At 40.5% G+C, this 15850-nt stretch overlaps 2 protein-coding genes across 7 annotated transcripts in view; one reads left to right on the top strand and one right to left on the bottom strand.

Moving 5' to 3' along the window:
* Positions 1-15850, top strand: part of LOC110988841 (GATOR1 complex protein DEPDC5-like) — a 127457-nt gene that overhangs the window by 90278 nt on the left and 21329 nt on the right. The window lies entirely within an intron of this gene.
* On the bottom strand, positions 7335-8468 carry LOC147798224 (neuropeptides capa receptor-like). Its single transcript, XM_087141135.1, has one exon. It carries the CDS (start codon positions 8466-8468, stop codon positions 7335-7337), a length of 1134 nt encoding a protein of 377 aa, XP_086997261.1.

Below are 15850 nucleotides of genomic sequence, written 5' to 3'. Positions count from 1 at the left end.
ATCAATGGTTAAAAAGCTGAAGAATGAAACAGTAATGTAGGTGCAGTGTTTCAGTTAGGCCATGTGCCTGTGGTTATTGGTTGGTTTCAGAAGAGTAGCATTAGCTACAGGTATGTCGACCCCGTACAAGGTAATATTCTTTGAATAGTTCCGAGGTGAGATGAATTATTCTCCCCTATACTTGATGAGTGAACCTGACTCTGACCTTGACATCTTTGGCCACTCTAGAAGAGATGTGCATGGTCAATTATTGATATTGGACCAAGTGGCAAATATATCAACCCTTAACCCTAAGGATGTCATGGGCATATTGCCTTAACAGACATCTAGAAAATGCACTTAGATTTCTGCTTGTTTTCTGTGAGAAGTCTGTCATGAACCAGCTGTCACTTCCTAACAACCTTTGTCAAGCATTTAGTTGTTTTTAATTTACTCTTTTCCGCAGTATGTACAATTATTTTTTGTAATGCAGCCAACTTACAAATAAGATCAGACACAATTAGCAATCTTAGGAAAGTTAGATTTTAGGAACCATTCCTTCGGTCTGAAATTATGTCCTGCAAATGAATTTTTCCACTTTTTGAAGAAAGCAAAAGTGCTATGTGCATTTTGATTGTCTTCAAACCTGTCAGCCTTACAGGTAACAAATATGTAAGGAGCATGTTCGGCTAGTTGGTAGGAATGCCTACACAGTTTACGCATTAGTCTCCTTATTCAAGTGCCCAGTTTGATTGGTGAGATTATATTTGTCTGTTGCCTTGCTAATTGCAAGAGGAAGGTTGGTAAGATGTTTGCGGTGACCCTTGCGCTGGAATGCTGCTACCAAAGCAGCTCGATATTGTGGGTTCATTGCACTGTAGATCAGTGGATTGACTGCTGAATTAAGACAGATCAGAACCATTGTGATTGGGAGCCATTCTTTTACAGCCCAGAATGAGCAAATTACGTTTTGATTGTAACACATAAACATATAAGCTACCATACATTGATAAGGGGTCTGACACGTGATAACAACTACTCCATTAACAAGTACCAACTTTGTCACTCGGTTTGCCATTTGTGATGTATCTTGGTCACTCTGGATTCTATCACTAGCACTTCTGCATTTCTTTAACTCATATATGATGCAGATGTACATGTAAGTATTCAGGAGAACAATGATAAGTAAGGAAATGCCTATGATTAGATTAATGATGACATATTTATCTATATCTGCTGTTGAACAGTATGTTATTTTTGATGGATATCCAAGGTACTTGTCATCATTAGGCCATATTGCACACAAACTAAATAAGTCGTTTACCAAAAAGATATTGTAGCTTGCAATTGCCAACCCAAGCAGCCAGCAGATTGCAATCAGTTTGTAGGTTCGTCGGCGACTGCGGATTCTGTGAAGTCTGAGTGGATGACATAAGGACAAGAATCTCTCATATGAGGACATGGTAACCAGTGCCATGGATGAGATGTAGCATAAGTGTACTGCCATAAAATAAATGCTGCATGGGGCTGAAGTGACAAATGGATCTTGCCTTATCACAGGTGAAGAATATTTACTCCAAGTTTGGACTGATACAAATGAAATAAGAAAGAGGAGATCAGCAAGAGCCAAGTGAGTCAAGTAGAGAGTAGTGTGAGATTTCCTCCTTGGAGCACGAATCACAACAAACAGAAAGGTTGAGTTGGTGATAATACCGAGGCACAAAATGATTGGCATAAGAACAGTGATAATCACAGTTTCTGTTTTTGTGAACTCAAAGATTGCAACAAATTCCTCTGACATGTTCCAAAAAAAACTACAGTTTTCCAGTGGTGTTGATAGGCAAGATTCCATTGTACATTTAATCCGTATGTTGCTGACCGGAGCTTTAACCAGTCTCAAGGGTTTTAGATAGCAAGTAAGTTTCTGAATACAGTAATATAAATGGGTCTCAAAAACTGCCCAGCAATGTGATCATCCAGAGGTTTAGGCTGGTTACTCACTTCCAATCCATCGACCAGGTTGGAATCAGGCATGGACCGGTAAGTGGTCCAGTATTCAGGATGATTCGTCTTGTTGTGATCGGTCCAGAAGAAGATTGGTCCGCCCAAACGTCAGTCAAGTGCTTTGATTTCTCTCAAAAGAATGTGGCCAAAGCACAGTTGGTAAGGAGGCATCAACCATCAAGTTGTGGTTATCGACCTGATCAATCTCAAGTTGGTCTTGGAGCTCTAGAGGATTTCAGCTCCTTTGATTGCTCAAATCAAACTTCATCTGTCTGATGAGATGCTAACAGCTAAGTGTATCAAGCCCCTTGTTGTGTGCATTCATCATTGACAGGCTCTCCAGTGATTGTGGATCAGAATGCAGCAACTCATGATATGATGGTAGAGGTGGAATGGCTGGGTATAAAATTGCTCTGCCCTTTGAGGTAACAGGCTTTCACAATCCATGTCAACTGCAGCGTACATATATTTGCTGTCTTCAACTTTAGTTTGTCATGTAGTGGAGTCTAGTTAAGCCCAGTGAAGCTGTATGTGCACAAGTCGGTCCACCAAGTATGCAGGCTACTGTAAGGTACAGCCATTCAGTTCTCATTCAGCTGAAGAGCCTAGTGGTACCACATTGGAGTCTAGTTAAGCCCAGTGAAGCTGTATGTGCACAAGTCGGTCCACTAAGTATACAGGCTACTGTAAGGTACAGCCATTCAGTTCTCATTCAGCTGAAGAGCCTAGTGGTACCACATTGACCACTGAAACAGAAGTCCCACAGTAACTCCAGAAGCATTTTGCCAGCCTTTGCATGATTTTTTAGTCATTTATTTGCTTCAAAAACAGGCGGTAAAATCATTGTTTTAGTATCCAAGATTAAAACTATGCGGAAACAGTGGTTTGAACTCTCTAACAAATTGAGAGTTATATGAGTAGGTGAGATTCAGTTTCTGGGAGCAGAAATCATACAGTATTTTGGTAATGCAGATGTGTTCTTCAGGTCACACATTGGCCGGGGCTCAGTTTTCCCATTATTGATGTGAAATGAAATTAAAAAAGTTAATCAGTTGAATTTACGAGAGTTGAAGATGAGTCTTACTAAGTTTCATATCTTAATGTGATTGATGATAGCTCCACGAGTGGTTGTTCATTTGTAAGAGCACATGTATATCACATTGGTGATGCTTTCCAGGAAATGTAATTTACAGCCTGTTACTCATATTGCCTTCTTGGCTGTCAATTATGATATTGCTAAGTAGGAACTCTCATTTGTGTAAACATGTCCATGTAACTGTTCTTTTTTTGGGATTATGAAACAACTTAATTGTTAGATACACTGTTTCAATGCGGTTGATTTTGTCATTGAAACTCGGGAGGCTGCTTATTTTCATGTTATCATAAAAACACCTGCTTCTTTATGATTGCTGCCCCTAAACCTGGCTGACATTAAACTCTGGTTTGTCAGAAGTTTATTTCATTCAGCCAGCTTTACTTCTGTATTCCAGAGGACAACCCACCATCTTATCTTGAAGAAAACTGGAGCCAATGGAATTTAACCTTTATTGTAATTTGCAGGTGTAACGGGGAAAAATGGCACACTTCAGACGAGAATAAAAAAAAATAAAGAAGAGACTTGAAGAAAATAAAACACTTGGGGAACTCGCAAAAAAAACTTTCAACAGGATCAAAAGGGAGGAGTCGCAAGAAGTCTAAAAGAATAGGGATACGGGAGCTGAAACTTGATTCTAACAACAAAATCTTTTATTTCTTCTAAAAAATATCCCCCCAAAAAGGAATGCAACTAGAGAACTAAAAAAAACAGGACTAAGTCGAAAATCAGAGAATTGTTGAAACCAAACCTAAAATGTAGGGGGGAAATATGACCAAGACCAAAATTAAATTTAGTAATTAGACCAATCCTAGCCCAAAGCAAATCTGCAACAGAATCAAGGTAAGGCTTAACCAATCTAAAACAAGACCAACCCAAACTAACAAGAAAATAAAACCAAGAACCTACAAAACCAACAAAACCGACAAAACCAACACAGCACTTAAGAAAAGTTACAGATCAATCCAACTCAAGCATCAACTACCAAGTCCACCGCAGGTCTAAGCTTTCAGGGCAGAACTTGACTGGTATTTAACAGGTGTGTTACTTCACCGACTGCCAACCTGCTTACTGAGACTTGGGCTCAAAGCATGCCCACAGTGCCTGTCCAGTTGCATGAGTCATCAAGTAAACAATTATGAGGGGCACAATGCAACTTAGGATGGGTAAACTAGGGGGTGCTACTCCTATGTGTGCGTGGACATTTGCATTTAGTACCAAGGAAATAAACTAAGTTAAATCTGCCCCTGCTACACAGGCAATCCACCCTGAGTTCAAGTGGACACTCATTGGTGAAAGAAAGACAGATAGTACGAAGGTTTCCAACTGGGTTCTTGCATGCGTTGGGCGTGCATGCAAAGACCGTACAATCCAACATTTCATAATTAAATTCATTGTGCATACTCAGCGTGCCCTGCATGAAACATGCGTAAACTTGCAAGCCTATGCAGTGACTTGATACCACAAGACTGTCAATATAAGTTAAACACACGCCCTCTTTTGTTCCAGCTCAGAGCAGGTAGCTGAAGTCAACCTTGGCTGATTTGTTGATCTATCTTCCCTATGGTGAATATACATGTAGGAGATTGTATTGACTCTTAATTATCACAACTGTCTGCAATGACTGTTTCATGCACAAGACTGAAGAAATTTATTAGGTTTCAACATCTGCCGCTACAAAAGGTACAATATTTAAACTGTCACTCTGCAATGACTTTGAAAACTTTCTGATAGTTATAGAGTCAGAATAATTACTTTACTTGGAATTCAACATTTGTTTTACGACATATAATATCAATACATTTAATAAAAGCCAAAATTCATAACTGAAATACCCAGGATGTCATCTACATGTACTTTAGCTTTGTGAAATTCGGAACAATTTTGGGAGCTGGGACATGAATAAACTAACTTGTATGTGTTCCTGATGCAGTGTGACTTTCAAAAATCATCTTAAACTGAGTACAATTAAGGAGAGCTGTAAAGGGTTTTGGCTGGTACTCCACTGACTTTTGTTTAGTTTTGAGGCTGTGAAATTGAAACCAATGATCCTTACCATTTTTAAAAAGCTAAAGATTGAAAGTACATGTACATGAAGGTGCATTCCTTGCAGTCAACTGTGCCAGGTGCCTGTGGTCATTGGTTGGCATTAGAAGGAGAGCATCAGCTATGTCAACCTGCGACCATACTCTTCAAATTATTCTTACATAAGATGGAGTATGCTTCCCTGTACTTGATGAGTACGCTTGACTCTTACATATACCATGACATCTTACACCACACAGAAGAGAAATCCCTGGCAATTATTGGTATTGTACCAAGTGGCCAAGTCGTGTACAACCTTCAACCCCTTTGTCATCAGCCTATTGCCAAAACAGACATCTATAAAACGCACAATGATGGTAGAAGTGGGAGGAGGGGGCAATGGCCCCTCATTTTTTCAACTGGGGGATTCTCCCCATCACCCACAGGTACACTGTTTGCAGGTCCTATAATGAATGGGTGATGGATGCACTGGCAGCGAAAGTGCTGGGGGGAGGGCAGGGGACCAGTGGCCCCCCATTTTTTCGCCTGGCAGGGGCCTGGCTCCCCACTTTTTGCAGGTCCTATAATTGGGTGGGGCTTAATGGATCAACCTATTTATAACTGATGCCTCTGGTCTAACAACTCTTCCCCCCCCCACCTGGCAGCCAGCTGCCGCTTGAGGGATGGGGTTTAATCGATCAATCTGTTGATTGCTGAGAGCCTTACGACAGCCCCTCCCCATGTTAAACATGATTCTGCCACTGTTGAAAATGTGCTTGGATTCATGTCTGTTTCTTATGAGGCATTGTCTTCTACAACTGTTGTTATTCCTAATACAACCACTGTCAAGCACTTCATTCTCCTGTGGCGTTGAATTCCTATTCTCCACATAGTTCCCTCCCTACTGCCATTAGAAGAGCCCAGACCCAGCTTGATTATGATGGGAGTTTCCTTCCAGTCATTGTAAGGATCTGGAATAGCCTCCCCCCCCATATCGAAGGTCAGCTTTCAGAGGATGGATCTCAGTGTTTCTAGGAGACTGTGCACCAGTTTTTGATTGGCTTTACATAGTCCTGGCTTCATGTAGTAGCCAAAGCATTTCTCTTCCTCTTTAGCCACTTGCTGCCAGGGAACCCCGTTTTGGGTACCATGGGTTTACACGTAGCTAGTGGGGCTGCCCGAAATCGGACAAAAGAGCTGGTCCCTGTAACAAAAACTGTTCTCAGAACAAAAAACCTGCTACTGGGAATTGCCATCATTTTTCGGCTTGCATTTTTCGAAGATACCGGTAATCTGTCACTGTTTTTAAACAATATACCAGCACTGCTGACAAAAGTGCTCCAGGGCCCCACTGATGAGCAACACGGCACCGCTGCATGCTAATCCAGCCGTGTTTGAAAAGACGCCACTCGCATTCACTGGGAATAAAGGAAATTACGCAACACCTCACAATTCTGGGCTCTCTTTACAGGGTGGCAGGCCTTCCTGAAATACTCGGGAGTCAATGGAGGTTGCCTGTCAGCTTAGAGTAGCCACCAAACAGCTGTGTGTGTGGGTATAAATGTCCATTAAATGAAATGATGAATTTTTGAAGAATTTTGAAAACTGAAAATCTTGAAAATGGCCCATATGTGTGCACTGCATTTTCAAACGCACCTGGCAGCAAGTGGTTAAAGTCCCACTAATACTACTGCTGTGCATGTTCCCGACAGCATGTGTCCTTTATCCATGATATTTTTTATGTCACACCAGCGGTGTTTATTATGTACATGTACATCCATAGCTGGTGAGATTGGGTTAGACATAAATAAAATATTGGCATTTTGGATAGGAAAGAGTGACGAACTGTTTTTAATTTACACTGTTGTTCAGTATGTACAGTTATTGTTGTAATGTAGTCAACTTTACAACTACATACAGATCAGACACAATTCAAAAACTTAGTAAACTTAGATTTTAGCAAGAAACAGCATCATGTCGATTTACATTCTGTCAGCCAGAATTTGTACGACCAGCTAATAAATCTTATTCTTTGAGAAATCAAAAGTGCCGTGTACAGTTTGATAGTCCGCCTTTAACTACCAGCCTCAGAGAGGAAGTAGACAAATATCTATAGGATGTTTGTGGAATTTTTTGATCTGAGCATCTCCATCTGGCACACTCTGATTCAGTTTTCATGGAGTAGGTAGAGTATGGAGCATGTTCGGCTAGTTGATAGGAATGGCTATGAGTTTTATACACTGGTCTCCATAGACAAGTGCCCAGATTGATTGGTAAGATTGGGTTTGTCTGTTGCCTTGCTAATTGCAAGACGGGGGTTGGTAAGATGTTTGCGGTGCCCTTTGCACTGGAATGGTGCTACCAAGGCAGCTCTGTATTGTGGGTTCATTGCACTGTAAATCAGTGGATTGACTGCTGAATTCAGACAGAGTAGAACCAGTGTAAACGAGAGCAATTCTTCTGTGGCCAAGATTGGGACTGTGAAGTTTATGTGACACATAATGATATATGTCACCATACTTTGATAAGGGACCTGACACACAAAAAAAACCACTCCATTAACAAGTACCATCTTTGTCACTCGGTTTGCCATTTGGACTGCACCCCGGCCAGTCTGGATTCCGTTAATAGTAGTTCTGCATTTCTTTAACTCATATATAATGCGGAGGTACATGTAAGTATTCAGCAATACATTAACAAGTAAGGAAATGCTCAAGACTAGGTGAATGATGAAATATTTCTGTATGTCTTTTGGGATACAGTGACTTATTTTTGATGGATATCCCAGGTACTTATCGTTATCAGGCCACATCACCTGCTGATAAGAAACGTGGTATCCCATGGAGAAATCAAAGCAAGCACTCGCCAACCCAAGCAGCCAGCAGATAGCAATCAGTTTATAGGTTCGTCGGCGACTGCGGATTCTGTGAAGTCTGAGTGGATGACACAGGGACAAGAATCTCTCATATGAGGACATGGTGACCAGTGCCGTGGATGAGATGTAGCTGAAGTTTACTGCCATAAAATAAATGCTGCACTGGGCTGAAGTGACAAATGGATCTTGCCTTATCACAGGTGAAGAATATTTCTTCCAAGTGTTGAATGATACTGAAGTAATGAGATGCACTAGATCAGCGAGTGCTAAGTGTGCCAAGTAGAGAGTAGTGTGAGACTTTCTCTTTGGAACACGAATCACAGCAAAGAGAAATGTTGAGTTGGTAATAACACCAAGGCACAAAATGATTGGCATAAGAACGGTGATGTTCACAGTTTCTGTGGTAGTGTAAGAAAGCGTTGAAGCCCATTCCTCATCCACATACCTGTAATAGCTGATGTTCTCTTCTGGTAATGATAGAGCAGATTCCATCTTATGAGAAATGTCTATATTGCCGACCAGAATTCCAACTTGTCTCAAGATTTGTAAACAGCAAGTGAATTTCTGAGTAATACGAGAAGGTGTTAACAGATGTTCAGCAATGTAATCGTCGAGAGGTTTAGGTTGGTTACTCACTTCAATCTGTTGAGCAGGTTGGAATCAGGCATGTATATAATCCAATATTCAGGATTATTCATCTTGTTGTGATTGGTCTAGAAAACATCAATCACCCAAAAGTCACTTACCAGCTTTGATTTCTCCCAAAAGAATGTGACCAAAGCCGAGCTGGTAAGGAGGCATTAACCACCAAGTTAAAACCATAGAGACTGATCAATCTCGGGTTGGTCATGGAATGTTGGTGGATTTCTGCTTGGTTGATTGCTCAAGTCAAATTTCATTTCTCTGAAATGCTACCAGCTATTTAGATGGCCTCCAGTTCCTTACATCTACTGTCTTCTGCTCTGCTCCACATAACAACTGAGCTCCTTTTGCTCTGGTTTACTGAAGCTTTCCTTCACTGATGGATCAGAATGCAGCAAGTGAATACAATGAGGTGGAGGTGGAATCGCATGGTACATGTACGTAGTGTGCTGCCTTCTTAAAAAAAACCAACATTGTGGCCACAATTTGATAGAGTGATGTGCAGACACAGGATCCTAAAGGTGGCCTTTCAGTGGCCTTTCTCAACTCGAGTGGCTTGTCTCAGTGGGATTGCTAAAACCTACTGAGGTGATTGTGTATGACACGCTAAATTGACTGTATTCGTGCATGGCCCAATTTCAGTCAGATTCCCCTATGAAGTGTACTCATTTAAAAATGTTAAATTTAAAGAACCAGACTCCCCAAAATCCCCAAATCACCTTGTACCATCTGAAGCCTCTCTCATCAACTGTATACGTCACAGTGAAAGGATAACTGGAGTAAAAAGCTGTCATTCATCGAAGCGCATTGTCAGAATAGATTACAAGTTTTTTTAGTTATTTTCGCAGGGATTGGAGACGATGAGTCGTTAGTGTCGTAGTTGCAATGAAAGCAGAACTTGTGCTGCTTTGAATGAATAGAAGCTGGATGGTGAGAACGAAATAATGAACACCACTGTGACAACTTATCGGTCAATTTAGAGTCACAATGTATGTTTGAGGGTCTATTATTTTGCATATTTTTCGTGTCCTTCAGTTCAACACCATTTCTGTCGTAAATTGAGGGCATATGATTATTTGCTTTCTTGGGGAAGCTTTTAAGTGTTCGTCGGTTTGCAGGTGCAATCACACCTTGAACAAGAAAGTAGCAGCATGAATGATCATGTATAAGGTTTCTATAATTAATTTTCTGCTGAGTTATAACTTGTTAAAAACGATTCTATATAGCACCAATACCGTACCTGTAAGGGCACACGTACTTCTACCCTTGTAGACAATTCCTTCAGAGATACAGATGCCAAGGGTAAGTACCAGGTTCTAATTAAACCAGACTCTTAAGTTTTGACAAAACTAGAGTTGCCAATTAGGGGCTTGAACTTAAGGACAGTGAGTGGAAAATACCATCCACCACATGTGCACTTATTTTACATGCTTGATGTAGAGGTAGGCACAACAAGCAGAAAGGTCTTTTTTACCTTGTTCAAAGGTCTCCAAAAAGCAGTCGCGTTACAGTATGCTTGTTTGTGATTCAACTCCTTTGTGATTAATAAAGCAGTGACTCAGATTTGATTAAACTTGACGCTTTAATCAGGACATTGTGTGACCTGTACTTCTTTTTGGTTTCACTGCATAGTGACGGACATTTCTTCTGCCGATGAAATACTTGTACAAGGTAGATGTAACGTTCACTGATACTTTATTATGTTAAACTCAGAGGTACAATGTAGATGCTTTGAACAAATTGAATTAAATCAATGCTTATAAATCATTTAAAGACAGTGACAGATGTCCCAAAATGTATGTTGTCTTCTGTTTATACCTTATTTTTGACAGCTTCCACAAATTAAACAAGATGATGTATGTTTCTCTTTGTTGGTAAAGTTGGATTTGAGTGAGGAACCATTGTTCTGCTGTACAGATCATTCAGCTTGGAGTTTTTCTTCTGGAATTAGACTTTCCCTTTCTATACAAACACACAAAAATGGTTGAACCATCGTTGGTACCTAAACTTGTCCAGTATAGACATGTCAGATGTCTGGAACTTCAGTGTGTTCAATCATAGAGGAAGGACACAGAAGGAGTTTGAACTGCCGGGGCTGTAACAATGACTGCTTTCAGGCATGCCCAGTATGTCCATAGCCAGAGCACAGCAACACACCATCTGTTTCACAACTAAAAATCCCCTTTGTACCCTATGATCGCTGCCGCAATTTGTCGCTGGTAATCTTCGTATTTAAAACTTTGTGCACTGACTGACTGAGGTATAGGAAATTGAATATTCATACATTTGTTGGTGCTTGGTATGATCTTATGACAACATCAAATATAATGCTTGCATTACGCTATGTGCCCTTGATCTATATGTGCAGTCATTACCCTCAATGAGCGCTTTCTTCCGGAGTTATTTTGGGAATAATAGCCTGGAAGTTCACAAGATTGTGCGTTTTGTTTAAATCATTTTTATGATGGCATTTGTACAAAAGCTTATTTTATGAGATTTCATGATCACTCCCTGTGATGAAATAGCACATGTTGTTTCTTATGAACTTAGTTTTCCAGTTCAAGTCAATATTTTGTTGGCCAGTCTTAGCCAAATTTGTACCAAGTCTTTGAACACTGATGTATTGGACTAAGGAGAAAATAAATTACAAACTTAGCATGGATAATGGAACAGTGTATCAAAATTTAAGAAGTTTATTTACAGTGGCAAAAGAAAGTAAGTTGCAACTTCTTCTGTGTCCTTCCTCTATGGTTCAATAAACATTCCAAGCTCCATTAAGCTAACTCTGTTTTTATGTGGTGGGCAGGAAATACAGTACATGCTGGAATAGGCATGTAGCTAGTTGGAGAAATGGATGTGGATTTTACACACTGGTTTCCTGATACAATTGTCTTTCGTTATCGGTTGGAATATTTGTTTTCATTGCTCTGCTAATTGCAAGAGGAGGGTTGGAATGTTGCTGACCATGGCCTTTGCACCGGAATGCTTCCACCAAAGCAGCTCTGTATTGTGGGTTCGTCGCATTGTAAATGAGTAGATTGACTGCTGAATTAAGCAGGAGCAGAACCCCAGCAATCCAGAACCATTCTGATATTTCCCCGGTTGAGACATTGGTTAAGTAATTAATACTTGTATATGTCTTGAAGCTTCGATAAGGAGCCTGACACACAAAAAATACCACTCCATTAACAAGTACCGTCTTTGTCACTCGGTTTGCCATTCGTGATGTATCTTGGTCACTCTGGATTCTGTCACTAGCACTTCTGCATTTCTTTAACTCATATATGATGCAGATGTACATGTATGTATTCAGGAGAACAATGACAAATAAGGAAATCCCTGTGATCACGCCAAGAGTGTGGTACGCGTTCATGTGTTCTAGCCAACAGAATGTTAATTCTGATGGGTATTCCTTATACCAATCCTGATCAGGCCATTCCACACAATAGTGATGAATGCTGTATCCCATGAAGATATTACAAGAAGCAACTGCCAACCCAAACAGCCAGCAGATTGCAGTCAGTTTGTAGGTCCTTCGTCGACTGCAGATTCTGTGAAGTCTGAGTGGATGACACAGAGACAAGAATCTCTCATATGACGCCATGGTAACAAGTGCAATAGCTGATATGTAAGTGGAGTTTAAGACAGTATAAAAGCTAATGCACTGGGCTGAAGTGACAAATGGATCGTGCATTATCAAAGGTGAAGAATATTTCCTCCCTGTTTGGAACGATACAGCTAAAATGAGATGCAGTAGATCAGCTAGTGCCAAGTGTGCCAAGTAAAGAGTAGTGTGAGATTTCCTCTTTGGAACATGAATCACAGCAAACAGAAAAGTTGAGTTGGTAATAACACCAAGGCACAGAATGATTGGCATGACTACAGTGATTATCGCAGTTTCTGTTTTTGTGTACTCGTACGACGCTGCCAACTCCTCATTTATGTAAATATAATATATGCATAATTAGTACAGTTTTCCTTTGGTGAAGACAGACCTGATGCCATGTTGTTATTGTGGAGCGTATGAAGACTTTGCTCATTAACCCAGTCTTCAGGGTCCAAAAGCAGCAACGTGATCATCTAGATACCACCTTGTTACTCACTTCAAAGCTGATGACCAGGTTTGAGCCAAGTGTTAGATCAGTTGGCTTGGCTCACTTCCTGCTGGGTGGAGTTTGCACATGTGGGACAACTCGCCAGTTGATTTTTCTTGATTTTCCATCTTCAAAATTCTTCCAAAATTCATAACTTAATTTACTGCATGCTTACATCCACATGAATGACTGTCTGGTCACGAGTGCAGCAATATTGTATGGCTCATCGCTGGAGTGCTAGAGCACTGTTGTCCCCGCTGATAATCCATGGTTGCTGAATGCTGCAAACGGTGGTATACTCTTTCAAAACCATGACGGATTGCCTTCTATAATGCCCAGCACACTGTACTGAAAATTGTTGGCAATTCCCAGCAGCTCAGTCTTTTGTTCCGAGTTTGGTCTTTTGTTACAAGGCCCAGTTCCTTTTGTTCGATTTCTGGCTCCCAGGCCATGCATATACATGTACTGCCAACGGCTCCGGTACCGGGCTTCCCAGTGCTGAGTGAGTGGTTAAACAGGGTTTTTCGAAACAATCCAATCCATTGTTGTGATGGTCCACAAAATTTGATCCCACAAAGACCAGTTGCTTGCTTTGATTTATCTCCTGAAGGAGTGCTCATTTAACAGGGGCACTGATTACCAAGTCATGGTTGTTGAAGCTGATCAATTTCAAGCTGTCCATGAAAAGATAGTTGATTTCTGATATCGTGGTTGTTTGTCCAATCTTCAAACAGCATTGCCGTTTGTCAAGTCTCATGTTACGTGCACATTGACATCAAATCTGCATTGTTCATCAGGACTTGGTGTTTTGCTGAGTTTTTGAGGCTGACTGGCATCACTGGATTAGAAGGCATAAACTAAAGACTTAATACAAAATTGCGTGGCACAGAAGTTTTGCAGCTTGACTTAGAATTCTCTGCCATGCAGTATTTATTGCGCCCAGGAATACAGGAAGCACAGAAAGAAATCGGACCAAAAGACAAAGTTATACTTGCCAAAGGCTGGCTGATTTCTTGCTGATATTTATACCTCAATGATGAGGTTGATAACAACTGTTTGAGTGATCATGTATGACAAGTGCATCAGCAGTGATATCAAAGGGATATATCCTTCATCTTTCTTGTTAATTGCCCTCCTTTCAACAAAATGTTTGTGAATGTACAAAGCTCATCTTCGCCCTGGTACAAGGTTCTCAAGGTCTTCTGTCTTATTTAGTTTCATATGCAAGTAAACTTGATAATAACTTGAGTGATCAAGTGTGACAACGTACATCGTGGCGTTAAGGGGAGAGATATTTCTGCCTTTCATATTAAGCATGTAAGGGGCCTGCTTACTTTTCAACATAGGGATCCCAAAAAGTACAGAGCCCTCATTCAAGGCTGAAAGATTTTCTGACAGGTTTAATCGCTAAAATCTTGTTCATGTGTGTTTTTCTTAAAGAATATGACGCTGATTTAATGCATTGCCATTTTGACTCGCCCTTGGAGCTGCAAGTCGAAATAGCACTAAAGTAATGATTGGCATCACAAAGTAGCCCGCATGTTCAGTTTGCAAGAAGGATAACAGTCATTCTCACAGAGAATCAATAAAACGTTTGAAATACACTGTTTACCTATTCTTGTTGGTCCAGACACGGACCATTTAGAGCTTGCCATATGGAGGGGTATCACCAGCTGCAGCGACAGGGGCCAATTTCATAGAGCTGCTTAAGCACAGAATTTGGTTAAGCACAAAAAAACCTTGCTCAAGAAACAAAGGTTACCAGCTCAAACACTGTGGGATTGTCGTGCTAACCAAAAGACTGGTAAATACAATTCCAAAACAATATGCATGTACATCGCAAGAAGTTTTGGCTGGTAACCTGATTTTGTCAAGTAAGGTTTTTTCACTCTTAAACAAATTTTTCGCTTAAGCAGCCCTATGAAATTGACCCTGCAGATGATAAGACGTCATAAGTCCTTTCACAAGACCAGTCACAACTGACAGGGTGGAGAGTGTAATACTTGCATTGAAGTCATTTGAATAGCTTGTGACATTGCTCATTACTGAATTGAGGGGGGGGGTTGCTTGCCCCCACCTTTGAAAAGGTAGCTATTTTGCCCCCTTTTCCTCTATGGGAAGTACAGAAAAATTGTCCCTCTCCCACCAAAAAACTTGAATATGCCCGTATTTGGGCTTGTCCCCCCCCCTTTCAAAAGTATTCTACTGCCACTGGACTGGATGATTCAAGTCTAACACCATAGTAACACGACCATTACAGGCTAAAGCTTGCCGCACAGATATTGACTTGTCAACAAGATCCCTGCAGTTCTGCTTGTTTTTGTTATTGCTATGCTCAGGAAACTTTTGTGATGGCTCTGAAGTGGAGTGATTTATAGCTTCAATCTAAGTTTCATTCTCTTCATTTGAAGTGTCAAACTTGATAACTTGGTGTATATAATTTTGTCAGCATTTGTTTAGGTTGAAAGTCATTGCTAAGTGTCACTGCACTTTATAAGCAATTGTTTGTGCTGCCCTTATCCCACATGAGACAGAAGTGTTGACTTGTGTTTTTAAGGAATTATGTCTCTTTTAGGGGAGTTGTACTAGTCCATACCACCACTCAAAGTTTGGTCCAAACTGCTGTTTTTCGTGTCAAAAACTCAGAAATTTAGCGTACAGTCACTCAGATTTGCCTAATTTGTTTGAAGTCCAGGGGACAAAGTAAAAAGAATTTCCTCTAGGGTGGTCACAGTGTTTTTAAAATGTTGGCGCTTAAAATTCCTAAATAACGAATAAAGAAAATAATTGGCAATGTGTCATGGGGGAGAAAATGGCAACTTGACTCCTGCACTTGTTGGCATATTTTTTGCTTGTAATTCAAATTGCACCAACTTTCCACAATCTAATTTCAAATTTGCATGGGTACTAAAGAGGACAAAGGGGTATACATGTATTACAATTTCCTTGTCAAGAATCCACTCTGTAACTTGTGAGATTTATTAATACCACTGGAAGGGAGACACAGGTGGACAGTGTTGTGTCTTCATCGCTGAATTTTTGGCAGTAACTGCAACCAGTGCCCCAGTCTGATGGTGTATTAACCACATTGCCACATTTATGAATGTTGATGATGCTGGGACGGGATAATTTTCATTT

The sequence above is a fragment of the Acanthaster planci genome, linkage group LG09 (assembly GCF_054643075.1).
Source record: "Acanthaster planci isolate LZ-2023a linkage group LG09, COTS_SCS, whole genome shotgun sequence".
Taxonomy (NCBI): domain Eukaryota; kingdom Metazoa; phylum Echinodermata; class Asteroidea; order Valvatida; family Acanthasteridae; genus Acanthaster; species Acanthaster planci.
This window is presented reverse-complemented; position numbering and strand designations above follow the sequence as displayed.